A 26,279-nucleotide genomic window follows, 5' to 3' on the forward strand; every position below is an offset into this window, starting at 1 on the left:
TGAGGCAGAACAACACTAACGTTTACCTTGCCCAGATCGGCTCTGACGGGAGTCTACACTTGCCTGTCTTCGGTCTGGTGGCTCCTCGTTCCCTCCATCTGCATGAGAACCAAAACAGCAGAAGTAGAACATCATAGTGGACAGGTCAGGCAGACGCAACTTTTCCTTGAGTACCATCACCTATCTCGTAGGAACAGCAGAACCAAAGGTCCCTCTTGCAGACTGAAACTGGGGCAAGCTGCTGACTCCTTTGGTGTCCCTTCCAGTTTCTCCCCAGCTCACTGCAAATGAGATCTGTGAGGTCCTCAGGATACAAGCAGGCTTTTAACTTCTCCTGCTGACCTCCACAGACATTTGAATGAAATAATAACCAAATCGTGCATCTTCAATTAGTTCCTTCACTTTGGACTATTATATCAAAATATCAACAAATATTAAGCATTTGAAGAGAGAGATCCAGAAAAAAGAAAGGGGAAGAAAAAAAAATAAATAAAAAGGAATATTCTCTGAAATTGCTTCCCTTCAAAATTATTTGTCAGCTAAAAAACGGGAAGGCTAGGAAGAACAAAACCACTCTCATTATATCCTCTTGAAACTGTTTAGGGAAGCAGCTACTGTTAACAAATAACAAATCCATCTGGATAAACGTAGAGTGGGACATTGTGTGCAATATTATAGAATTAATTACATGCTGGTCTTCATTGATCAACTGACCAGATTAGAAACAATAGATGCGCACATCAATATAGATGCTTGAGTACACAGGGTTTATGCCAGCTGAAAGCAAAAAGAAGTCTAGCTATGCAGATTGTGAAAAAGCAAAACCAGACATTTAAAAGCAGGATCTATTTCAGCAGTTATTGCACCTTATGGTAGGGGAAGGGGAAGCTTTTAGAATCTTTAAAAATAGTTTTGAAGTAACTGAATTCTTAAATAGCTGTTTAAAAACTCAATAGTCTATTTTAGTGTTTTTATTTTTTGATTATACTAAAAGCAGCTGCACTCTGATACGTTTATATCCATACATCCCCAGCATTATTTGTTACGCCATAAATTAATTCGACTTTATCAACTCATACAATACGCGAATCACATCTGTTAGCCTGGCTCCAAAGGCAAGTCGTGTACTGGAGCACCACCGCACAACTGCTACGGTGACCCAAAACTGAAGCCCACCCCCAGCCCCCCAAAAGCAGGGCCACAGCCCAGGCCATGGAGGGGGGTTTGTTCCCTCATCCCTTGGCAAAACGCTCCCAGCCCCCCGTGTCCCTGAAGCACCGTGCAGGCACCTGGGCGGGTGCGAGCGATGCAGCGTGCTGTCCTGCTGTCCCCTCTGCGTCCTGCCCTGCTCACGCAGCAGCCACACGGCACGGCCAGCCCCGCAACGCCACCGAAAGCCACCTAGAAACCCTGTGACGACCAGCTCGGTCCCGATAAGCCACCACAACTGCCAGGTGTCCCAGGCGCTCAGACCATGACTTCCTCGCTTTCCTGCCCTGGTGCAAGGAGGATGTGACATTGCAAACATGACTGCAGCCCTGACGTGCTCGCAGGAGCCATGGCAGCCTGGAGGAACCCTCTTGGGATGAGTCGCATTGAGCCTTCCTACAGTCCAGCTGGCAGAAAAGAGTATTAATAGATCACTATCTCGGTATTTTCGCTTGTAATACACAATGTTGGTTTTGAACACGGCTTTGCACACAGATAGAATCATCATTGCTAGAGGCGCCCGGCTACGAGCCCACGTGGACAACCTCTAAGTTAGGAAGAAAACAAAAAAACCCGACCCTTTGAGTTCCAAACATAAATAAACAAATGGAAGATAATTATAAGGATGGAAAGTTTTAGAAGACGAGGGTTACAAACAAAGTCAGAGTCGTAAAGCCAGGAGTATAACCCTGTATTTATCAAAAGCCATGTAATCCTCACCAAAAGACAAGCTCAGTTTTTGATAGTTATTGGAAGCGATGCTAGAAGAGACACCTCACCGGTACAGCCCAGCTAATCCACGGGCGGGTCCTGGCAAACCTCTCCCCGCCGGTGGGAGCGGGCCGGGGGCTGGAGCGGTGCCGATGGAGGTGGGCGCTGGTGGAGGGGATGCTGCAGGACGTGCCCTCGCCGCAGCTCACACGTGCGAGGGTCCGGCTGCGCGGCACTGATGCACCCCACAGCCCCTCCTGCCACCAGAACAACCCAGAGGTCCCTGTGGACAGTACAATGCTACACAGTTGTGTTAAATCACTTTTAAAAAAAAACAACTCTGAAATAGGACTTCAAAATCTAATGCAATTTTTGGTTTTTATAACTATATATAATATAACTTTTAAAACAAAAGGAATGTCTGGGGACGTGAAATTGCTTTCTAAGTTTTCTTGAATTCGGAGAATAACTTTTTCCGTGGTGCTTTGCAGTAAGATTTAGACAACAACTTAACTCTCATTTCAGTTCAATACTCTTGAACGCCAAAGGCAGCCAATATTTCATCATGGTAATAATCGTTTCACTATCATAAACAGATGTTCCAACTGAACTTTAAAATGCTCTTATTCCAATTGATCTGAAAGAGCGACGTAACACCCCAAACTCTAATATATGCCCGATGGAGATGGAAGAGTGTTGAAAGTTAGGGAAAAAATAAATTAATAAAGGACTTGAAGGACTAAATTGGGCTTAAAATCTAATAGCATAGGGATGCCTGACCTCCCCAGTCCGTGTGGCTGGGTGAGATGGATTCTGGAGATGAAGGGACAGACCAAGCATGAACCCGTGCTCACTCCTACAATTATTATTTTTTTCCATGTAACTGAGCTCTTTTAAAGAGTCATGTTGCCCTCGCACCCTCAGCACGGTCTTGCCGTAGCACAGCCCCATCCCACTCCTGCAGATCTAAGGTCTGCCCTCCGCACCCAGCCGGGATTACGCTCCCACCGGCTCCAGACCTGCTTGTTGCAGACAAACGTGATCCAGCATCATTCCTCCGCCTGGGGCATTCAGAAGATCAGGGAAAAAGATAAAAACATTCCCTGGGGACCTGTAACCATCTCAGCAACCAAAGCCCCCCTTACCCAGTGCTGGGCTGCAGAGCGAGAGCAGGAGCGCGTCGCCTGCTTTGACACCACGAGGTGCAAGAGGGGAAGCGGAGCATCAACGCGTCAACCCGCGCTTCACCACAACCGCTCTGCAGCTCTTCCAAAACCCGGTTCCTCCACAAAGGGGAGCAACAAGGTTTTTCCTCGACACCGTTTTCAGTAGGGAAGAAAAGCCAGCTGCTGCCTGGAAGACAGATTCTAAATGCTACTTGGATATTCTACAATGGAATAAATCTAAGAGACAAGCACATTCTTTATTTTAAAAGAAAAAACTATTAGAGGTTTTAGCCCAAAATTAGTAGGTTTGGGCCTCTCAGAAGTCAGCTTCCCAACTGAAGCAAAGCAGGTATTTTTTAAGTGCAGTAAATTTAAAAAAGACACGATGGGAGCTTACAGAGACAGGGTGCCAGCCCGCCAGCAGCAGTACTGCTGGAATACTTCATGGCCAAGCAGGAATTAATCCATTTAACACCACCTGGAAGGACAAGACCTCTCCTCCTGCACAGTCACCTGGGTGGAACAGAACCAGTAGTCATGCTTCCAGAGCCAGCACCAGCACCAGCCACCGGGCTGATGGCCACTGGGCCACCGGTCCTGCTCCCTAAAGCCCTTGGATGCCGCGGCAGGGAGCGAACCGGGGTCAACTGGCCACCAGAGCCACCGGCTTTGAGCAGAGGAACCTCAGCACAGAAGCCAGAGCCTGGGATAGATTCCTCGGGTCAATTGCAAGTTACACAATATATCAAGGGGGAGAGAGAGACCACAGTAAAGTAACTTCCCGAATCAATTTAGGAGGGTGGGAAAGGAAAAAAGAAACCTGATGACTCAGCGTATGGTATGACTTCGGTGGGCACGCGGTTGCGCTCACGCTGCTGCTGCTGCATTCGGTGCAGTTGCAGCAGAGGCTGCAGCTCGGGTGAACGGCGGCACAACCCACCGGGCGCTCTCCCACCATCCAGTGGCTCTTGCTGAGGAACATTCTGAGCATGAGCACAGCCGGGGTAAAGCCGCCCCTCGCACAGACGTGCACACCTAGCGTGCGTACACGAAACACAGGTTCGCTGTACTAACGGAAGGCAGCCTGGCGGCAGGGGGCTGCCCCAGGAAGCCCCTTACCCTGCGGACCACCCACCCTTGCCGTGCCCTCCCGATCCGAGTAGGAGCAGCAGAGAACAGGGAGCATCCCGCAGGCAGAACGGGGCCTCCAGGGCAGCGCAGGCAGGAATCGTGACGTGATGCATACAATAGAATACAAAAAAAATACAAACAAATCAATGCCAGGTAGTGGAGAAGGCTGGTACCTGCAGGATTGAAAATGTATGGAGAAAAGGCAGAGGACTGGAGGAAGGTAAGGAACAGCCAGCAGTTAAGAGTTGAACGATTGAACTATTTAATTTTTTCCTCTGTTTGCTACAAATCAAAATTTTGAACGCACTCCATTCCCTGCAGCGGAAAAGCAAGGTTACTAGGGAACAATACCATACATAATTAAAGAGTTATCTTAATATACATGCAAAAAAAGGGGGAAATTACTGTTGCTAAGGGAACATTAATTCTCACGTTTTTGAACTTCTGAGTGCTTGAGTTTAAGGGTGATAGTGTTCACCTCTGCATGCCTCTCAGGGCTCTGATGTTCCCACGATACTGTTACAGTTATTTTATTTATGCGTGATTTTAGGTAGTTAGTATTTGCTTTATCAATAGCTAGGATTTATAGGCACGACCTACTATTCGGACAACAGTTTGCAGAAAGTATCACTGATGGAAGTGCAATCAACCCTGCTGCTGTGACAACTGTCAGCGTGGTGAGACACCACAGTTATTGACAAAGCCTCAGATGCAACATCTAAAAGAGGTCACCAAAAGTAAATCAGTTGTAAAATAATTGCTAGAAAACAGATAGCCCTGTTAATTTAAAATAAAGATCAGAACAGACCAAAATACACCTGGTTAAGGAGCTTCTACAGAAGTTGCCATGAGAAACAGAATACAGTTATTTTTTGCAAATGCCGCAAGGGAGGTGAACGACATAGTAAAATATTGACTCGGTAATCCATGTTCTCTTGTAGATAACAGTAAGAGGGAGGAAAAGTTTTGTGGGATTTTTTTATTTTTAAAAATCTCAGTGATTAAAAAGTCCATTAAGATTTACACATTAATTTCAGAAAGATGCTGCCTCATCAGCACCTAACATCCCTCCAGCTGGGCTGTTAGGCAGAAACTGGGGTCAGAAACCCACAGGGGGCTGTCCGAGGGGCTGATTACGTGGTGAGCATACAGCAAACAGCAACAGCTACTAATTCCTTCTCTCAATTACAAAGACACTAAGCAAGCTCAACTATCACGTTTGGCAATAGCTCCAGAAAAGCAGCCTCTCCTGCTGTAAATGGGGCTGAGAAACGCCTGCTTCCCCCCTCTTCTCCCTCGCCTGCTTGCCTCCCCCACCCCCATTCCACCAGTCCTCCATTTAAACCCAGTGACACAACAAATCCTCCCCAACACACGCAGCAACTGCATTCTTTGAACGACCGCTCCCCAAGGGAAAAGAAAATCTCAAGGGTTTCAGCAACCCTGCCCAAGAAACCCACGGCACAAAGCACTGCATCGCAATTAGTAAAACCGGTCTGTAAATATGAGCAAGATGCATCTGCAACACCACGACCCGCCGTCAGCACACAGCACAGCACCCTCAGCACCACCTCGCTGCCAGGTGTTCACATTCAAGGCAAAGACAACAAGTTTTAAATAAATTAACCTGCCCACAGCCCAATATTCCTGTTTCCCTATTTCATGCAGACGGCGCCTAAAACACACAACGTGACTAAAACGTCTTGTCAGGTCTTTTATCTGACAAAGCGATTTTTAACGCAGAAAAATAAAAGGGTGGGTCAGCCTGCTTCACGCATGCTGGGAAATCTGCTGCAAGAACCGACTGCATTAGATGTGCCGCTGCTCTAACAGCGACCGACAGAGTGTGCTCCGCTGTAACAGCTTAGAGATCAATACTTCACATCTGCACCGTATCAAAATTGTATTTGCAAAACACAGAAGACTCACGCAAAGCCAGCCCAGCAGTTAGGAACTGCTCCGATCCCAGCCCAGCCTGGCACCCCTGCGGAAGGAAAGGTCTGCCTGCCGCACGGCGCAACGCAAGGCGATGTGGCTCCCCACTGCCATCGTGCTCCCAAACTGCAGACACAGGCAAAAACCACCAATAGAAAAGAAAAAAAAAAAAAAAAAAAAAAAAAAAAAGGAAAAAAATAAATCACACAGCCACCGGGGGTGAAAGCACGCCAGATCAACGTGTGCGGCGATGGATCAACGTGTGCGGTGACGGCAGCCGGGCTGGTCCCAGGACCTCATGGCATCGCTGTGGCTCGGGCGTAGGAGAGGTAGTTGCAAATCTCGCTCTCAGCAATCCCGATGGATTCCAGCCGGGCTAAGGAATGACATGTGCCAAACGTAGCGCCTGCTGCTCTGCCAGGAGGGCTATGTGCAACGTGCCCAAACGGAGCTGGAAGGGAGCGTGCACCGAGCCTGGTACTTCAAAGAGTGATTTTAATCAAAAATCCTTCCTGGTTATTTAGTTTGTAAAGGGGGTCTTCTGCTTCAGAAAACAAATACAAATACTATTGTGCTAAAATTAGTATATTATAATAATGTTTAATATAATAATAAAGAACTGCATTAATTTACTAACAGAACAAAGCACCTACCCCTGCCAGAATAACCTCCCGGGGGGGCTGGGTGCTGGTGTCGAGGGGACGACTTTTATTGATGGAACTACAGGGCAGATCTGGCTTATTGATCCTTGTATCATTAAAAAAAGACCCCCCCGACCGCTTTCCAACATGTTGAATCCCCTTACGAACAGCTTTGATAATTCAGACAAATCATAAAAGACACACACAAGGCATACTATTTGGGTGCAGAATTATTTTTCTGCAATTAATTTAAAGGTGATGGTATATAAATTACTTCAAATTCCCAGACTTCCACGCACACTAGATGAACAGATCTTCATTCAGTAGCGGAGAGCACGCCCCCAAACCAGGTATTTTTCAGAGGTAAGCTGAGCAGGGAAATTTCAAAATGTCAAAACGGAAAAAGCCCACCTCAATTACATCACTGGTCCGATTGAAAAAAAAAAAAAAAAGAAAAGAAAAAAAGGAAAATACCTAACAAAACAAAAAAAGCTGTTCAGCTGCGTACAGTTAATTACGGAAGGCTATGGGAGATGGAAGTCACAGCAATGCTTTCACAAATACAATATTGCATTGGGTAACTGTTAATCCAGGGGCCATCACAACTTTCTTCCTTCTTGTGAACAAAATGCTGGTATTTAAGAAAATGGAAATGCTCTGTTTTGAAATATTTTAGCTGAAGTGGAAAATGAATACAGATTTAAAAGGGGTTTTACCTCGTTCCATGTTAAATACAGTCCCACTGGACAGTGGAGCAGTAAGCAAACGCGGTGTCGGTACTGACATAAGGTATGTGCTGCCTCCGACCGAGTCACTGCTTTGAAAATAACCTCGAATATCATAAAATGTTCAACATTATGAACAAATTATTTCTGGAGTGGTGGCTGCAACAGGGCACGATGAAGTGCAGAGCGCCAGCACTACTGCCTCTTCGTTAGCACACCTAAAGACCAGAACTGGCTGGGTTATGCCACTAAAGCTTACGAAATTACATTACAGATTTTATCCATAACTATAAAAATACATGTGCACTTTATACTTCGTGCACTTTAAAATGGCATTAACAAGTACATTATGTAAATTTATAAACAAAGGCCAGCTACCTGCAGTACTTACGCTGCATCCCAGCTCATTAAGGAACAATCTCAAGAGGATAAGGCAATCTGCGGGGAAAACATCATTCTGTAATTTGCCCAAAGGGCTGGGAGAAAGGGGAAAAGCAGACAGCCAGGGACCCTGAACAGCCAAGGTGAACACAAAAGATCACCCAGAAGACAACCTACCCCCACTCCATTCATAATCTCAAGACTGGTTGTTCAAAAATGTGTATTGGGAGCATGTTCACACTGAAGATTTTTAGCGACTTCTCATTTTTATTCATAGCCTTTTTAATTTAAAAAAGTCTGCAACATCCACAGTATTCCACATAGAACAGAATTTAAAATTCACCTTAACTCAATTTCTGTAGTATAGACTACCCCTAAGTGGGTCAAATATATACTGCAATTCTTCTCCTTTAAAGAAAGCGCCTATTTTTAAAAAACAGTATCAAGAAAAAAAATGACAGGATGCGAACTCAATATAAAATTAAGGCCAGTGAAGTAAATTTTTAAAAGAATTGGACTCGTTCAGAGTCCTGAAGTTCCATTTTCTGTCAATGAGGTTTGGGGTAAATCACATCAGTGCTTCTAAAAATTCAGCCACATAAGCCATCTCGGTTCACTGCATTTATCAGAATAATTTCCTTCAGATTTACTGTTCAAATTCTCAGTACTTGTCCCTAAAAACTGGTTTTATGAACAATCTTTCGATCTAGTTGCTAAAAGGAGTAGAAATAGCTTCACTTGTTCACTATTTTAATCATTTAATAAATGTAAAGCTGGTCTTTTTGGAAACTACATAAAAGTTAATGGGGCAGTGTAGGAAGTAATCAGCTGAATGTAATGTTTACTGTCACTGAATCAGAAAGGTACTAATTTGCAGCAATCTACGTGCATCAACTTATAATTATTTTTTCTGAAATTATGTTTCAAGCTCCTATAGGGGCAATACAGAGTCACCCAGGATGAGCAGATAAAGGAGCCACAGTTAAAACTTTCACAGAGGAGAAAAATAAAAAGCGCTTGCCTCTTCGTAAGCCATTGTAAGGAAACACAAACGCAGATCCAAGAGATGGAATTTTATCCACCCACTCAATAAAGGCTGAGGAACCTTGACGGACGCCTTGGAGAAAGCTGATCAAACCACCTGAGTCAAAAATAATTTCCCTGACACGGGATTAAATGTAAGCATTATCTATTTTACAAGACAAGACAATTAACAGGTTTAATAATTGGACATAATACTCATTTTACGTTACAAGGCATGTTTTTCTCAGAATTTGTGAGCAAACACTTCAAATAGTATTTTGATAACTGGTTTGGAGTAAATGTAATATTTATCCTTATACATAGGAGATGGAAAGCACAATCAATGATAAAGAGATTTATTTCAGACAAAATACCTGCTTCGCTATCACAACCAGAGGACCCGGTAACTCCATCTAGCACAGCATTATTACCGCATCGTTCTGCATTTTACTTCTAACTTTTAATTTTGTTCTGACAAGTAGATGAAGACCTTTCGTTAACAAATCATGTGACACCCAGAAGATAAATGAAGTTAACAGCTAAATGAGGTACGTTGCCTCCACAGACTGTTAACCTTCTTTCCCCGGAATTTTTCTTTCTTAAAAGCAAACTGCACCAACTGCCGCCGCCCCGGCAATTTCTCTCAGCCCAAGGGGTCTTTCCCAAGCATTTCTCTTTCACAAATGACAGGCTCTTCATTAGCAAAGCAGCTTATATCATACAACAAAAACGTAACTCTGACCTGAGGAACACACCTTGGAATCCAAACTTCCAAGATCTGCGGCGCAGACAACCCCAGCGGGAGAGGTGGTACGGAAAGACGCCGCTTCCGTGGTGATGCCGGCGCGCGTGCCTCGCTCCTCGCTGCGGGTACCAGCCCAGCAGCAGCCTGACCCGTAGCAGGGCATCTTCATCTCACGTACTAGAATTCGTAGCTTGGAGTTACCAAGAGTTACCTTACAAGGAATTCCGGCAGCGATGCCCATAATTCGGTGTTTGGGAAGAACCCGAAGCAGTTAACGGCTGGACACCATGTCAACCCTGCTCTGGTGCAGAGAGAAGAGAGATGGGCGCAGCCCTTCGCCCTCTCCGTACAGCTCCTCACCTCCCTCACTGCCAGACCAGCCCTAGGATACTTCAGCCATGGTGAAATGGAAACCCACCTTCCTAACTGCCTGGAGCGCAGAAGACCCCCCCTCCCAGCCCTGCTCCCACCCTCCCAGCAGCCGTTTCTGCCCAAGCCCTGCCACCTCCCATGGACCTCCCCAGCTGCTCCGACGGGCACGTGGGTCCCTCCCGCGCTGCCCAAACACGCCTCAGGCTTTCGCCAACTCATCACAAACGTGCCTTAGACACAAAGCCCAGAGGAGCTTCCACAGCAGGGAAACGGTTTCAATTATCCTTATTCGGTAACCCAGCAGCTCCTCTGAGGCATCATCTAGAGCTAAAAGTTAAACAGCCAGATACGAAAACAAACACGTTTTCATTTGTATTAAAGCACAAATTGTTCCTTCTCTTGCAGGAGAGCAAAATACCATTCTAGCCGTTCCGAGACAGGGTCTCCTGTATTGTAGGACAAGGTTTTACTGTCAAACTGAATTAACACAGAATTAAATCTGGTATTAGCACAAAGAAGCAGAACGAGTTATGAATTTTTACACCTTCCAATCTGAATAGATGTTATAACCAATAATATGTATCGGGGGGGAAGAGGTAGGGAGACAGAGAAATAACCAGAATATTTCAAAAGACGATCAAAGAACGACTCTACAGACAGTACAGTCAGTCGTTTTTCAAAACTTATTACAAGGTGGGGAAACCCTTTGTTCTGTACATGAGAGCTTTGGGTGGCTGGTGGGGAAGCACATGCATGCCAGCGACGAGGGAAGGGGACGAGAGCGAAGGACAATCAGCAATGACTGACTTTTGAATTCCCTCCTTGTCATCACTGACTCAACATGCTTTCACTCTCCATCTGTAAATTATAAAATACTTGTATACTCTAATAAGGCTGCCTGGGACCTTTAGCAACCACAAGTATTTTCAGCTTTGAATAAAAAGCATGACAGATATACTAATTATTCCAATTGGCCGAATATGTTAAAATGTAATTAACTAAAAACAATTAACACTATATACAACATATGCTTTTCGTAACAGTTACAACAAGAGTCACCTATTTTGTAGGGCAAATTTTGTCTCTGCATTTGTGTGCGCTCCTCTAATTACAAATTCGAACAGCATTTTTAGAACAGCTTAGTGGTCATCTGTCCTAAAATTAGTTGAGAAATTGGTACAAGTGACTGAAGCTCAAAATAGGTTAGCCTGACGACAGGCAGTCTGCTGCTAGCACTCAGCAATCCCCGATCGACGACAGAAAGAGAACAGGGGAAGGGATTTATTACAGATTCAAAGCCCGATTACATAGGAAAAAGGCTCCAAAATCCCCCAAACCCATCAGCGACATGCGGAAAATATTATTTTGGCCTTGGCTGAACCCATGGGAACGCAAATGCCATCCAAGCCTCTCTCCCTGGGGATTAACTAGGGCACCGTCCCCATTTGGACCAGGTGATGCTCCCCATATGCCACGGCCGCAGAGCACCTGGAGAGAAACGGCTGGAGCTGCAACGGGAATGCAGACCCGGGCACGGGAACGCTCCACGCGACAGGGCCGGCTCCTGCTGTCACCGTCAAGATGCTCCACTCGGTGGCTGTCCCACCTCCCCAGGAAAGCAGGGGCAGAGCCTGCCAAAACCCCAAGTAAAATACTTCAAGTACTTGCAAAGGCTTAAGTGAACCTTGGTGTGGGGACTCAACGCTTTTTTTTCTTGTATAACGCTCATACATCTTGTTTTATAGTTAGAACTGCTATGGCAAGCAGTGCCTTTCCTACACCTTTGATTAGTTGCACAGCACCCCGAACAGTACTCCTGGGTGTAAGGAGGCACCATTGCTAACGGTCCTCAGCGATTTTCCCAGGATCATGCAGTAAATCAATGGCAGTGGAGCCGCTTGGACCGCAAGCCCCTGCTTTCACCTGCTTTGCCTCCCCAGATGAACTTAATTCAATTACCTTGGTCAACTCTATCGATTCATCTACTGCTTACTACAGGGAATTGATTTTTGGCAGAGCGTACCAGCACTCGGTACGGGGATCTGTCACAATTAAATAGCAGTTTGAAACTGAGGTCTTCCAGCATTAAGCGTGCATGTGATAATCACCGCGGTATTGTCACAATTAACGTACTTGGACAGGCTGGTATGAAAACTGTTATCACTCTCCGAACAATGATGTGTTTTTCAGTTCTGAAGGAAGTCATTTAACTACTGTCTGAGTCTGAATGTGCGAGCAAAATGGCAGTAAGATAACTAAGGAAAAACAAAAGGGAAAAGAAATCAAAAAATCCCAGCTGAAACCTTTGTATTTCTTAGCATTTCATTGTTTTCTCAAACAGATGTAACACTATTATTTTCCATCAGCAGCTCTTGTTGCGTTCTGCACTCTCATTCTGCAGCTGAATTCTTTCTTCCATTCAGTTTCCAGTGAACGCGCTAGCGATGTTTTTAGAAACACATTACAACTTTTATCAAAGCTATTTCCACCGCCAAAAGCAACCAAAGTCCTTCTTCCAGTCTCTTACCTCCTGGAATCCAAATAACTAAATTTTAATAGTTATGCTTGAACACTGAAGTAGGAGTAGCGCAACCCAAACGTCCTCAGGAATCCCCTTTCCGTGGCTCCTGCGGCTCTCGGCACCACATTTCCCATCCGCTGAGCTATTTCTAGAAATTCCTACATTTTGGATGGCGCTTCACGACACCGCAGACTCTGAAGTTCCATTGCAATCCCTGCACCACTACGAAAGGCTCGCCTCAAGTACTGCACAATGCTGGATTTAGTCAGCAACGATACAAAAGGGGCTAAAAAAAAGGAAATGGAGGAATAGCAAAGTGTTGGTACATCACCTCTGGCTGTCCAGGACCAAGTCTGGCCACGCCAAGGGATGCTCCACCAGCCTGCCACTGCAGCACCGGCCTCAGCAAGCTGCTGCCGCGTTGTACGCGGAATCCTAAACTGCTTTGCAGAGAACAGACATAAATCTCTCTAATTAATACAATTACAGGAGCTCTTTGTAGTAATTTTTTTTTGTTATTTATCAACCAGGAGGTACAATCAATCTAGTGCTAGCACATTACACATGATGGCTTATAAATATTTTTTGCCAATTAAAATGACATTGTGGATTACTTGCACCCTATAAAGTAAGAATACATTCCTTTCGCCACCATTTTTAAAGGAGGAAGAAACATTCGGACAAGGGCAAAAAGCTGCTAGAGCGAAAGAAAATTTTAGAAACCTAAGAACTTACCTTACATCAATACTCCGGCAAATTCTGCTACGTAAGCTATCGATCTGAAAGAGCATTTTGTGAAGTAAGAAACCTACTCCTCAAAGAAATGCAAGTCACAGAGCACAGATCAATAACCAACCCGTCATCCAACAGAAACTGAGGTCTGCCCTGATCATATAATGCTACTGATGCATACAGCAACAAAAAAAAAAAAAAAAAAGCTTTCTCAATTAGAGAGAAGATAAAAAAGCACAAATAAAGTTTCTTGCAGACATAGACAACGTCATCAAGAAACAATTCAGAAGTTATTTATATGGTAAATAATCAATAGCCTAAATGCAAATTGTTTTAGAATTACTGAAAGCCAGAAAGAATTGCCTTATGGCAAAAAACCTGCCATTTCGGGGGTGGGGATTATTTAAAAAAAATTCAAAAAAAATTGGTAAAAGCAGCCTGATGCTTTGTTTTCACATGCTCTGCCTGTATCTTACCACCATGGAAGCAAGCATCTGACAACAGCAGATGGCACAAAATTCAAACCCAGAATCCCTGTCAGAGGTCAGCTAAAACCTTCCAACGTCTGGGAAGTTTGCAAGGAAGAGGCAGGAGAAGCAAGAAATCGCATGGCCAGGGTGCCACGCCAGCAGGGGTCAGGAACCACGAACCTCCTTCTTCTGAGCACGCCTTGATGAAAATTTACTGAACTAGGCTGCGCACCATGGCAAAGAGCCACACAATCTCCAAAATGTGGCCTGGTTTTTCCCAGGAGAAACAAGACTCAGCAGGGGACACCCAGAAGCACCAGCCGTGGGGTGTTTCACCACATTTGCTCCTGGTCCAGCCAGATGTCCGCCTCCCTGCCAGGGGGGAGCACGCGGCGCCCACCACCCCGGCACCCCCAGAGGGGCTGAGCTCCAGAGAAGAGCACCAGGCTTCCACAGAGACCACTGGCAGGTGTGCTGGAGTCTTTCAGGTGAAACTAAGATCAACCATGCCTGAGCACCCAAGGACTGGTGTGCCCTCAGCACCCGGGAACTGGCACGTCCTCCGCGGCTCGCTCAACGGTATTTCAGCCTCAGTCTTGTTCACACTGTTGCTTTCACACAGCGAGGTCAGTGAGCTGGGACTGGGCACTCCATCAGTAACGGGAGGTCACCACCGACCGCCGGAGAGGACTCCTGTGGGTAAAGCCACCCGGGTGCCTCTGTGGCTGCGGCAGAAACGCCTCCTGCTCCATCACACTCGGGTTCGCAGTTACAGGCAGGACTTGGCGAGGAAAGTAGTGTTAATCCGAGGATTTCACCCGGGAGAACTTTGTTAGGCTAAGTGATTTCCACGTTCTCCTCCAGGTGATCTCCACACACAGAGGGACCCGGAGGAAAGCCCTTGCAGCCGGCCAGGGGAGCACGACAGCCCCAGCACACCCATCGAACTGGGCACAGCGCGACGTCAAGACACAAGAACGAGTGCAAGACAGGACCGAGCCTGGCCAAGGAAACCCACCTGCAAGGCTAAAAGTGAGATGTAATCTCACACCTCGGAGGGAACCCACGGACCCTCAACACAGCGGCCCCGGCAGCCCCTGCTCACCTTGTCGGGCTGCATGTGGACCACTGCACCCCATCTTACTTTCTGGGTAACTTTTTATTTTGTTCTCCTTTCTCCTAGCCAGTTGTTGTTTTTTTTCCAGCATGACTACAGCTGTTATAGGGGGTAATTCTTCACCGGAATCATTTTGCTGATAACCTTTATGGGTACAGACACGCTTGCCAGCACCGCTCCATTCACTGCTGTGAAACCAAGCTGTTTTCACCTGAAAAAGTATCAAACATAATGCAAACCAACAGTTTAGGATTTTAAACTAAATCAAGAGCACATGCAGAGATGTATTTCACTTGTGTGCTGATTTATATTGTTAAAAATGTTTGTAATCTTGCCTGCGACCAGGCTCAGCAGTGACTTTGCATTCGGTTCATCTGCCTTCGCTATCACTACATAATTAGCTGTTTTGTTTCCCTCAGCTGCCCCACTACCTGGATGAGGTGTAAATTATCTGCTAAAAAAATTGTTTATACTTATCTTTGTTTTGCTTGGCAATTTAAAATTAAGACTGTTGAGCATTTAATTTAATGAGGCCAAGTTCTGCATAGCATTACATTATGTAAAATAATTACACTTTAAAAATTACTGCTATACAGAAGATTATGGAGAAACCTGTTAGTGCTAAAATTATTCCATTTATGTAGACAAACTTTGAAGTTTATTAATGAAAGTTTGCAGCGAAACAGCTGTTCTGCTGATTAAATAAATTATGACTAAGTTTTCGTGTTAGCTTCCTCAAGCAGGCAGCTATTAAAAAGCTAGACAGACTAATTGTATAAAACTCATGAAATGCAGAAAGATGCACAGCATATTACACAAACACATGAAATTATAAGCAGAATTCAAACCCTCCGTTATTTTAAGTGGCATTCAGACTTTTTAAAAAAATTATTACTGTTTGTTTGGAAGTGTGGATGAAACATTCTGCAGAATTCCTAACACTATGACCTGTTTTAAAGTAACCTACAGGTTTCAGGTAGAAGACTAATGATGTTTGAGTTTGACTTATCAGAAAATTCCAAGGCAACCGAATTAGCAATGCAGAAAAAAAAAAACCAACAACTAAATTAAAGGAGAGCTCATTTTTCAGCTTTGTACCCCATTTCCAAATTCACAGTACCACAAGCGAAGAAGGAAAAGGGGGGGGGGGGGGGGGGGGGGGGCGGGAAGAGAGAGAAAAAAACCCAAAGCCAACCCCAACTGCCCAAATTTCTTTCTCATGTTCCCCAAAGCAAGCCCCACAGGTGGAGGCAGTGTGGAAGGCAGAGCAGTACCAGCCTCTCCTGGCTGTGGGCATCATCACCCATCAGCACAGAGCTGTAAGCCGTCAGCCAGCGCTGTACGGTCAATAGAAAAAAAAAAACGTAAATGCCTCAAGATAGGCTGATGAGCATTTAAGCTTACCTTTAGTCATAAAGACGAAACAAGATTTGATACAGCAGTAATAAACTTGAAAGGTTTCCAGCAAAGATGGAGCAGAAATCAGAAGGAGGGAAACTTAACCCGAATACATAATGACCAAATCACACGTCAAAGTGTTTCGGCTTTATGGGCAGGTACAAATTCATCTCATTATTGAATTCTTTCCAGGCTTTCACAGATCCAGTTTCTTTAGAAGAAAGCTCACATAATAACTCAAGTGCTTTGAGCGCAGGAAACACTGTACCTTATTCTCTCAGATGTACTGAGGACTGCAGAGCTAATGCAAACAAAAATTTGTTTTCCAAGAGGCAATTTCCAAGCCTCTCGGAGACAGCGGGCACAGCCGCCTTCAGCCAGACACCAGCCCATGCAACGAGCACATGAAGATCAGGCAAGACATCTTCCTCACAGGCAACCGAGCGATAATTATTTTTATGTATAAACATACACACACACGTATATGCATAGACAAATATGGCTGGTTTTCTGCTTGAGAATTATTTCTCTCTTAAAATAAGATTAACGTTGAAGCCCAGGAGGGCCCATTAGATGACCTAGCCTGACTTCCCACAGCACAGAAGCCATATATTTTCATTCATTTATGTTTGACTGAAGCTATCTGCTCCTCTGCTGCCAAAAAATCACTTCCATTCAGTTAGCGTCAATGATTATTCATCCTGTTAAAGCACTGTGCCTTTCTTCATCATTTCAAATTCTCATTTCACTTTGCGCTATATGCCACACGTTATATATCCTCGTCTTAGATTGAGTGGCCTTATGGCACCCGTATTTTCATCAAAGTGTGGTAGGGCACAGTTAAGCCAGCTCCTCCCTTTCTGGTAACGTTCACACCAACTCCTGATCCTCCAGGGTGTGACATTTCATTCCCTACACCCTGTTGTGGCTTTCCATCTTCTCCCTAATTTTGCAACCCCTTTTTTGAAATGCCAGCATCAGCACTGACCCTAGGGCAGCATACTGACCTCACCGACGTCCGGCATAAAAGAAAACACACCGTCTCTATCACCCTACTTAAGAATGTCTTGCTCACATACCCACAGACTTCGTTAGCCCTTTCCATCACCGTATCAAACTGGAAACTCCACCCTTTCACCACCACTGCAGTCCATGACATTGTTTCCTGATTTCCCAGTATGTGCATGCACCCCTGTGTATATAACCTCAAATCTGATTATCTAGTACTAATTATCCCACTGACTGCATAGCAGATCAAATAGTTGGCACCCCCTTGCCTTCAGCACACTCTGAGTCTTTGAAAACCATGAAATTTATCAAAATCGAATCCACACACAACTCCAGCAGAAACTCCGTGCCATCGTCAGTCAGGCTTTGCCTTCACCTGGACTTCCCGAGGTCTGTTTAAATTCAGACCGCTGCTCACGTAGGACCATTTGAAATACCTTTTTAAACAAAAGGTAAAGCCCTCCACTGACAAAAACCCCACAGCCCACACATTTATGGCAAACTACCAACCCGCCCGCCTTCGGAGGTATTTTATGCCCAGACGCTTGAGCTGACCCCCCGGCTGCTGCCAGCACCCCGCCTGCAGCACGCCAACGTGCAAGGAGCGTGCAAAAGTTCAAAGTGGCAGAAAGTGAAAGAATTTAGCTGCGAGCTGTTAACTACCTGCACTATCTCGATCATTCGCGCGACACTACCACCACCACAGAAATGCCACCGTACAGGCGAACACAAGCCGGCAGGCACAGCATCATCTCCCGTTTCCCTCCTGGTGCACGCCGCTCGGTGTGTAAACACGTGTATTTAACGAGGCACTGGCCGAATGGGAAACTCAAGAAAAAAACAGGGGAGGCTTGGCAAAAGCCTGCGAGTGCCCAGGTAGCAGCAATTTGCTGTGTGAGGTGGGGAGAGCGCGAGTTACCTATAGATCTCTGCGCTGTCTTACTCTGTTAGAGCGTGCACATCTTTAATCTGTTTGCACAGGCTTTAAACACAGATGCTGACAAATCAAACCCTTTTTTCACAGTCATTTCACGGCGTTTCTGAGTTTAAATAGCATTGAACAATCAAAACTGAAGTAGTTCATCCTATAAAATAGGAGCACGCTGTCGCTTCTGCTCCTGAAACCAAACTCAACCACTTCATGATCTTCGTGGACGTTAGTGGCAAAAAGCTGGGCAAAATCTCCAGTAAATAATACAGCCCCAAATAACGATACAGATGCTGTTCTCCCAGGATCAACAGGAAAACCCCAATCCTTTTAATGGAACTAAACTGCTTATGCAGTAAACATGCGCTGTAATCCCACCGCATCGCTGTACCGATACGGCCCAACTGCTCGCCTGGGAGAATTCAATTCTGCAGAGAGAAGACCCCCCACACTTCGTCCCTACATCGACATTTACGGACAGAACAAGCCCAGGTCGCCCGGCAGGCCGAGCTGTTGGCGTACCACCTCCGCGGCGTGGAGCACGGACCTGCTCCTTCGCGTCCCTGCTCGCAGGCTACCAGCCACAGCCTGGCAAAGCAAATTTCCCACCGCTTTGAAAGCTGGTTACCCACAACGAATCCAAGCGATTTTGGCAGGCTTCTGAAGTATCAGTACCTGGGTCAAGATCCTGTCAGCACCCGTGGTTCCAGTGGAAAGGCAGCGGTCTGTAAGACCACCGCGATCGCAGCATCGCACCAGGCTCAGCGTTCAGGCAAGCAGGTGCTTCTCTTCCAACATACGCTTGGAAGCTACAGCCCGCTTTTATAAATACTCATTTAGATGCAGAAGTCTATTCTTGCAGACTTTGCCGGACTTCCACCCACAGGGCTCCAGAAACACCTGTCCTACACATCTGACTCACAACCCAAGAGGAACCGAGCGTTTTTAGCAAGCCCCGCTCCTCTCCCACGGTGAGTGGGGACCGGGTGCTCCCAGGTTTCCAGTTGGACTTGATGATCTTAAAGGTCTTTTCCAACCTAAATGAGTCTATGATCCTATATGCAAATTTTGCTCTCGAGCTAAAAGTGCACTTCAAAATAGCCTTATTTTGTTTTCTGAGGACAAAAAAAAAAAAAAACATCCCTTCCCTGTGGTTTAAGAAGATCCACCCAATTCCTAAATTCCACACATAGTATAATACTACGTGCTCAGTTCCATGGGGGGTGGAGGGGAGGAGATAACAAGGAAAAATAATAATTTGTGCACATTCAGGTTTAGTATGGTCTGGTTTTACATAAAAATAGCATCATCTTTATAGCAAACTCTTCTTGCATTTGTTAAGTCACACAGCTGCCTGAGCAATTAATGAAAATTAAGTCTTTCCAAAAGCTACATCTTGTATTTAGGTTAGCTAGAACACTCAAATCTGTTACACAACCAAACTCAATCCTTCCTTCTTAACTGACATCAGGCATTACCAGGCCAGTAATTATATTTATTCATCTCCATTGAAGGACAGAGGGATACTGACCGGCTGCATAGTTCAGTCTACAGATTCCTTATTACTCCTGGTAGCACAAGAACAAATCAATCCCCGAGCCCTTTCAGTCCTTAAACAGTAAAACACACTTAGGGTGAAAAAAAATAAATAAAATATATATATATATATGTGTGTGTATATATATGTGTATATATATATGTGTGTGTGTATATATATATATATATAGTTTTATTTGAACAGATCTCCATTTACCTTCCTCCTGAGTCACACGGGAGAATTTAGAAATGTACATTGTTATTATTTTTTTAACCTAAAAGTTTAAAACCTCAGAAACTGAGGCTCACAGAGTGAACTGCGCTGGGACCTCTGGCCTTCAGCAGCTCCCGCCCCTCCTACTCAAAGCAATGCTCATTTGGACCAGGTCACTTCGGGCCTTACTCTTCCTAATTTTGATTCTTCTGCAGTATGTTTATGAGAAACTGCACAAAGCACAAGTTACCTGCATGATTCACCTTTTTCCTTCTCATCCCAAGCTGAAAGGAAAGCTTCAAACTATGTCTGAAGCTGCGACAAAACGAAGATAAAAGGCACTAAAGCAGACGGCATCACGTCACGGAGCTCTGCAGGCACCTGCCATGGCCCCTTATCTCTTTATCATCGAGTCAACAAGGGAACGTGCACCAAAGGTAAATCTATACTGCAGAAAGAAACACAAAGGCTTTCACAAACGCACCGAAGCAACCGCAGAACAGCCTGCGATATGCCCGAGTCACCGAGTGCATTAGCCCCAGGCAACCGAGCTGCATTCCACCAAAAAGGACTCATCTATATTCCAAGAAAACTTCTAATTTCAAAGGAAATGTTGTGGTTCCCATGATGTAACTACGTGTCACCCGTCATGACTAAGAGCAGGAACACAGACAAGTATACTTGTTAATTGTAAATGAAGCACACATCAATAGCCAGCCCCAAGTCTAAAGGGTGATAATACATCTTTCAGCCTGTCAGTAGGGATAATCTAGGTGTCAACCCCCCTCCAACATATCTTTGGAAAAAGACAGAACCAGTTTTGCTTTAAAAACATTTCAAAGCTTAAGCGACATTTTGATTACCTTCCGAAAAGACAAAAAGCTTTTCGGAACTTTAAAGGGCTAATCAGCAGAGAACCATCTTTAAACCGGGGTCTTAACGCACACAATATTCTGAACAAAACATAATGAAGCACGTTCTTGAGAAAGGAGATGCCTAACTAGCCCTTTGGTTTGGTTTAAACATTTCTTAAAAGTCTTCCGAGGCAGAAGAACCTCCTGCAGCGACACAAAGCACGGCGGTGGTCCCACTTCGGTGACCTGCGCCATCAAGTCTGAGCCCCCCCAAACCTGGCCAGGGTAGGTACACAACTAGAGTAAATCACTGTCAAGAAAACAGCCGAATTACACCTGATTTTTTCTGTTGTCTGTATTCAAACCAGCAACTCATTTTAATGTGGCAAAACCCAGAAGTGTGTATTTCGATTTGTTTAATCTTAAACCCTTACAGGCCAAAGGGAAGTTCTACATACACGCTCTGCCCACTAGAGTATGGCCTTTTAAATTAGCTCCAGGTTAAAATAAGTGATTTACTTGTAAGATCCCCAAGAATCCCCACACACAGTCTCATTTTCAGCAAAGAATCACTTCCCCCCACCCGCCCCACAGAAAGAGGGTAACGGCGCATAGTGCCAAAACCAGCTGTGGAGCTAACAGCTCTCCACGAGAGAAACGCTGGATGATGCTAGAAACGAAGAAATTAATGCCTCAAGTTGCTAACAGATGCTTAAGCTGAATCTCACACAAGAGAAAAAAAAACAAAACAAAACAAAACCTGTATCCACAATGCTGTATTTGTCTGCACCACCACTGCAAAATATTGCATATACCGCGGTTTGCACATATTGGGGTGATTTAAAACACATGTTCACCAACTCAGGGCTATACATGAAGCACTGTACATACTGAGCACGTGCTGTAACTTCTATATAAAAGTTATGTTGGCTTCCTCCAGAATTGGCTTGTACATCTACCACATTTGTGTTTATATAGGGCCATGTGAAAACACAGTGTTCTAGTTACACCAGCAATATGTTTTATTAATTACTTCATGGCATGCAGTGAAGTATTGTTGACGACAAATGAAGGGGCTATTTCCCCCTCCCCAAAAATGGATTTTAAAGTTGGAACCCTCCCAAGAAGGTGAGAATTGTGAACACATGAAGGTGCAGGAGGCAATACAGCAAAACGCTTTTCAGCGGTTGTGCCTTTGCACACACACCCTTCCACCCCACCCACCCCCCCCAGAAAAATGCCGTTTACACTACCCAGAGGACATGCAAGCAAAACTATGTGCTCAGACAGCTCTTCTGAAATAAATTACTTCCAGGGAATTTCTTTTAGAAGAATAATTCACCATCATATATTGTAACTACAGTATGCACAGACACCTGTGCTGTGAGAAATGTTCCCCAGCAGGAAAGACCCAGACTTGCCTGCTAGAATACGTACCTGAATTTTAAGAACTTCAGTATTAGAATGCCACAGTATAGATCAGGGGTTTGCTGCTTTTTATGATTTTTATTATTTAGGATGGCTGCTGTTCTGAAGGGAAAAGAAATGGTTGCAAGACTTGAAGCTATTGGGAAAAAAAAATTTCAACTGACGCAAGAAGCCTTACGCTGGAGGGCAGATAAAATATGTATAAGTTCTACTGAGTTTGTTGATTTTTATTTTTTTGTCATTATCAACTCACTGCATTTTTGTTTGGTCTGTTTCTTTGCAAAATAAACTGTTCTTCTGGCCCAGTGTAACTGCCCGTGCTCCGCCTGCTATTTCCGAAGGAAGCACAGCTTCTCTCTCCGAGCTACCACTTCACATTCTCCTCCATCCACAGACTTTCTCCCAGCTGGATTGCTGTTCCACACGCCCACCTAATGAATAAGGTGTAAATGTTTCTAATCACCTCCCCGCTCTCTAATATTAACCATAAAGCCTGCACACTCATGCTTCTGGATCTTCTGTCCAAATGGGAACCTGTGAGTAAGATTGTGAGCTCTCGGGGACGCCACAAAAGCCATTTCTCAGGCCCCCCATTAGTTTTTACCGCTCATCCACAAAAACAAACTTTTCAACAAAAGATAGTAATAGCCAAAACCTTGCAACAACAGTGCCCGATACAAAAAAGCCGCAGTGGCGAAGGGTTTTGCTGGGTGCTATTTTCTGGCCGGGAGCGTGGTTTATTGCTGCACACCCGTGCTGAGCCCCTACTCATCTTCCACAACAACCCCCCAGAAATCAGCACGGTTTACCCAGGCCAGTGAAGGAAAACAGAGAGGGATTATTTGGGTGTTTCTTGTCCAGACTTACCAGAGCTCCCCTGGAGCTCCTCACAAACAGTACCACCTCCCCAGCACGCGGCACCGCTCCGCTCCCCACGCTCACAGTGATGCTCGGGAAAGAAGTCGCTCTCCTGTCATCCAGCTGCGTTTTCTTCTGAGCCAGGTCACTCCGAGCACAATCCTCGTCCTACACAGGGAAGCCTGAGACCGCGAACCCGTACAGAACATGATGTTTGTAATTCTCTACAGGCGCTACCTGGGCTAGGGTTCAACGGGAACTTCATCGCCGCAGGCACGCGTCGGCGGGGGATGCATCCTTCTGGGTAGCTGCTGACCCCAGTGATGCGCTGTCAGCAATAAACCCATCACCTCCCCACGTGGGCTAATAGGACTTTAAGATGTGACACCTTGAAAACATGAACTTTTACTGCGTAAGATTAAAGCAAAGACTTGTTTATTACCATAGCAGAAGTGATGCTCTCTAGCTTACAGCAGCCACTAGGGCAACAAGAGGGGCATTCCCTTATTTCAGCAACATTTTTAAAAGAAGTCTTCACCTGTGTTGGATTTTTGGTTTGGGGGCGCTTTTCTGTAAAATCGCAGAGTTATCAAATGCAATCATACATTAAGTTTCACCATAAAAATGAAGTCCCAGCAAAGGGACCATCTTACCAGATAAACATAATAATTATTTCAAGTCCAAAACCTTCTTGAGAGAGAAAACAACTACACCCACAAAATTCAGACAAGTCTGCACTGCAACGGGCTGTTGTCTTGGTTGGCCGCGAAGCCCAAATAGCTTAAATACATAAATTGACCATGTGGGGAGAGAAATGAAAGACAGTGATGGACACCCCTCAGCTAAAGTTTTATCAGGTCACAGAAACACCCTCTTGGCGCTCACACAGGCACCCCGAAACCTGTCACACCATCACTCTGGATAAGCTCCCTGGAAAGCACGAGCCCAAAGGAAAGTTTGGAGCTAGCACTGGTCAAGCAGATGGTCTGAAGGACACTCCAGGACAAACCTGGAGCTGTTTGTGGCATAAGGCTGAGCCACAGCGCTCTGAACGAGGAAAGGGAGAACCAGTTACACCACCACGGCCACGCTAAGGCTGTGGTTCTGATCCGGGTGGTTAATTCACAACCAGGAAACACCAGACATAAAACCCACACTTCTCCAGAAACGCTGATAAACATCCACTGATCCCGTTTTCATCAGTGATCATACTTTGTCCCTTAAGAGCCCTTACAAGAATGGCTTTTGGATTTGTGTCTTACTGGCTGGTATTGGGTGATCCATCCGGAACCGGACCAGCTTCTGCAGCTCTCCAGGGAGAGCCAGGAGAAACTTTTCCAGAGAGCACCTCCGTGGTCTCTGCCCAGAGACCCCACATCACCCTGCAGGGAAGACGGGCAGGTTTAACCTCCTGCTGAGTGACTGGCAGAGCGACAAGGGTGACATGCCAAACTACTCGCAGTCCCAACTGATCCCGATTGCAACCCTTCACTAGCTACTGCGCAAATTAAGTTTTATTTTTATCAAAACGTTCCCACCTCCCACACCGGTGTGCTGTATTGGCCATCCACAAAACTCGCCGAACAGTGCTGTTACAAGGACAGTGGAAGGATGCAAAAGAAGCTTTTTTTAAAAAAACACATCTCGATTGCTAACAGGAAAGCATCCAGCCTAACGAACAAGTGCTTTGATGCCATTTACATCTGGTCATAATAATCACAGAAATGCAAAATAATGAATATTTCCGTAATAAATCCAGCTCGTCTGCCCACACCGCAGCGGCGTGGGCGACTGTCCGGCCAGCAGGCACGGCGCAGCAGGAGCCGGAGCACGTGGTGAAGGCACCTACATCTCACCAAGGTCAGGGCTACGTGGGCATCACCACATGGAGAAACTTTTCCAAACAGGAAAAAATAGCTGAGGTCACTGGAAGTACCGAATGTGCGTGATGAAGAAATAACGAGCTAAAGGTTAATCCTTAACTTGTACACTTAGAAATGTTCAAGCCTTGCTCCCACAGAACATGCGCTGCCAAGTGACATTTCGGCATATTACGGTGACATTACGTGCTACATTTTTCATCTCAGAGATTAATTCCACATGTTGGCAACTTTACACCAAATAATAGGGCCACTGCTGACCACAGAGAGCTGTTAAAAGAACTTCTAGACAAGACACCTCAATTATTTTTTTTATTTTTTTTCCCCTGTTATGGAAGTCCTTGCACTTCTGAGAAAGCAGACATAGCCATTTTCTCTCTCTCATGTACATCTGGAGTCTTGAAAACAGTAACTTCTAAAATGAATATATTCTGTTATTCTGACAGAATCTAACTAAAGAAGAACTTAAACATATAACACCTAACATTAGTGTCTTGATATTTACAGTATGTTGACTGGGATATATCCAGCAACTATTTTTCAATGACATATGCTTGATTTATCCTTACAATGGCACTATTATAACATAAAAGTTGAGTTTCTTGCCTTACCTGCCACTAAATCAGCATCTCCCAGAGAAAAGCATCCTATATAACGGCTTTTATTACTAGACCTTAACAATTATTTAACATACTGGACATTTACCTAGCATTACGCTGACACATACGTAGATTGTGTTTTTAAATTAAGTATCAATGACCTTCTGAGCAGTCTAGCTGTCGGCATTTTTCACTACACATTACAAGTCTTTGAAAAATCTCCAGTTTTTATTTGATTACTCACAATTAAAAAAAATATTGCCAATATAAAAAGCCATTACTGGACCAGCAGAAAACAGTAAATCAATTCCTCAGAGTGACAGTAAAGACACTGTTCTTTAACACAGATAAAAATAAATCCCTGTTCTGATAGTCTGTATAGAAATATTTTACGGGAAATACTAGGGACTGTACCGGACTTCCCCAAATACGATATCGATCTCACAGTTCAGTGAGCATCCCACCTAGGAAATCGTTTCACCAAAAACTACAGCACACCCTGTTACTAACAGGCTCGGCTTCTCCTGCAAACACGCACAGCCCTCGAGTATTCTGAAAGAAATTAAAGCTTGCAGTATTATGAACGTACCATATTAAAGCATTTGAAATTTAAAATCTTTACATAGGCTGTGCTTTTCAGATCAAAAGGGATAAATATCAAAGGCACCGTGAGAACCTCCGCAGGTTACATGACAGG

At 44.9% G+C, this 26,279-nt stretch overlaps 1 protein-coding gene across 5 annotated transcripts in view; it reads right to left on the minus strand.

Moving 5' to 3' along the window:
• Positions 1-26,279, minus strand: part of TANC2 (tetratricopeptide repeat, ankyrin repeat and coiled-coil containing 2) — a 248,650-nt gene that overhangs the window by 157,367 nt on the left and 65,004 nt on the right. For 3 of the 5 annotated variants that reach the window (XM_040617491.1, XM_040617488.1, XM_040617487.1), the window contains exon 4: positions 27-98. The exons of the other annotated variants lie outside the window; for them this stretch is intronic. In XM_040617491.1, coding sequence (XP_040473425.1) covers positions 27-98 — 72 coding nt within the window. The remainder of the gene's footprint in view (positions 1-26; positions 99-26,279) is intronic. 5 annotated transcript variants of the gene reach the window in all.

Source organism: Falco naumanni, chromosome 18 (genome assembly GCF_017639655.2).
Source record: "Falco naumanni isolate bFalNau1 chromosome 18, bFalNau1.pat, whole genome shotgun sequence".
NCBI classification, from domain to species: Eukaryota; Metazoa; Chordata; class Aves; order Falconiformes; family Falconidae; genus Falco; species Falco naumanni.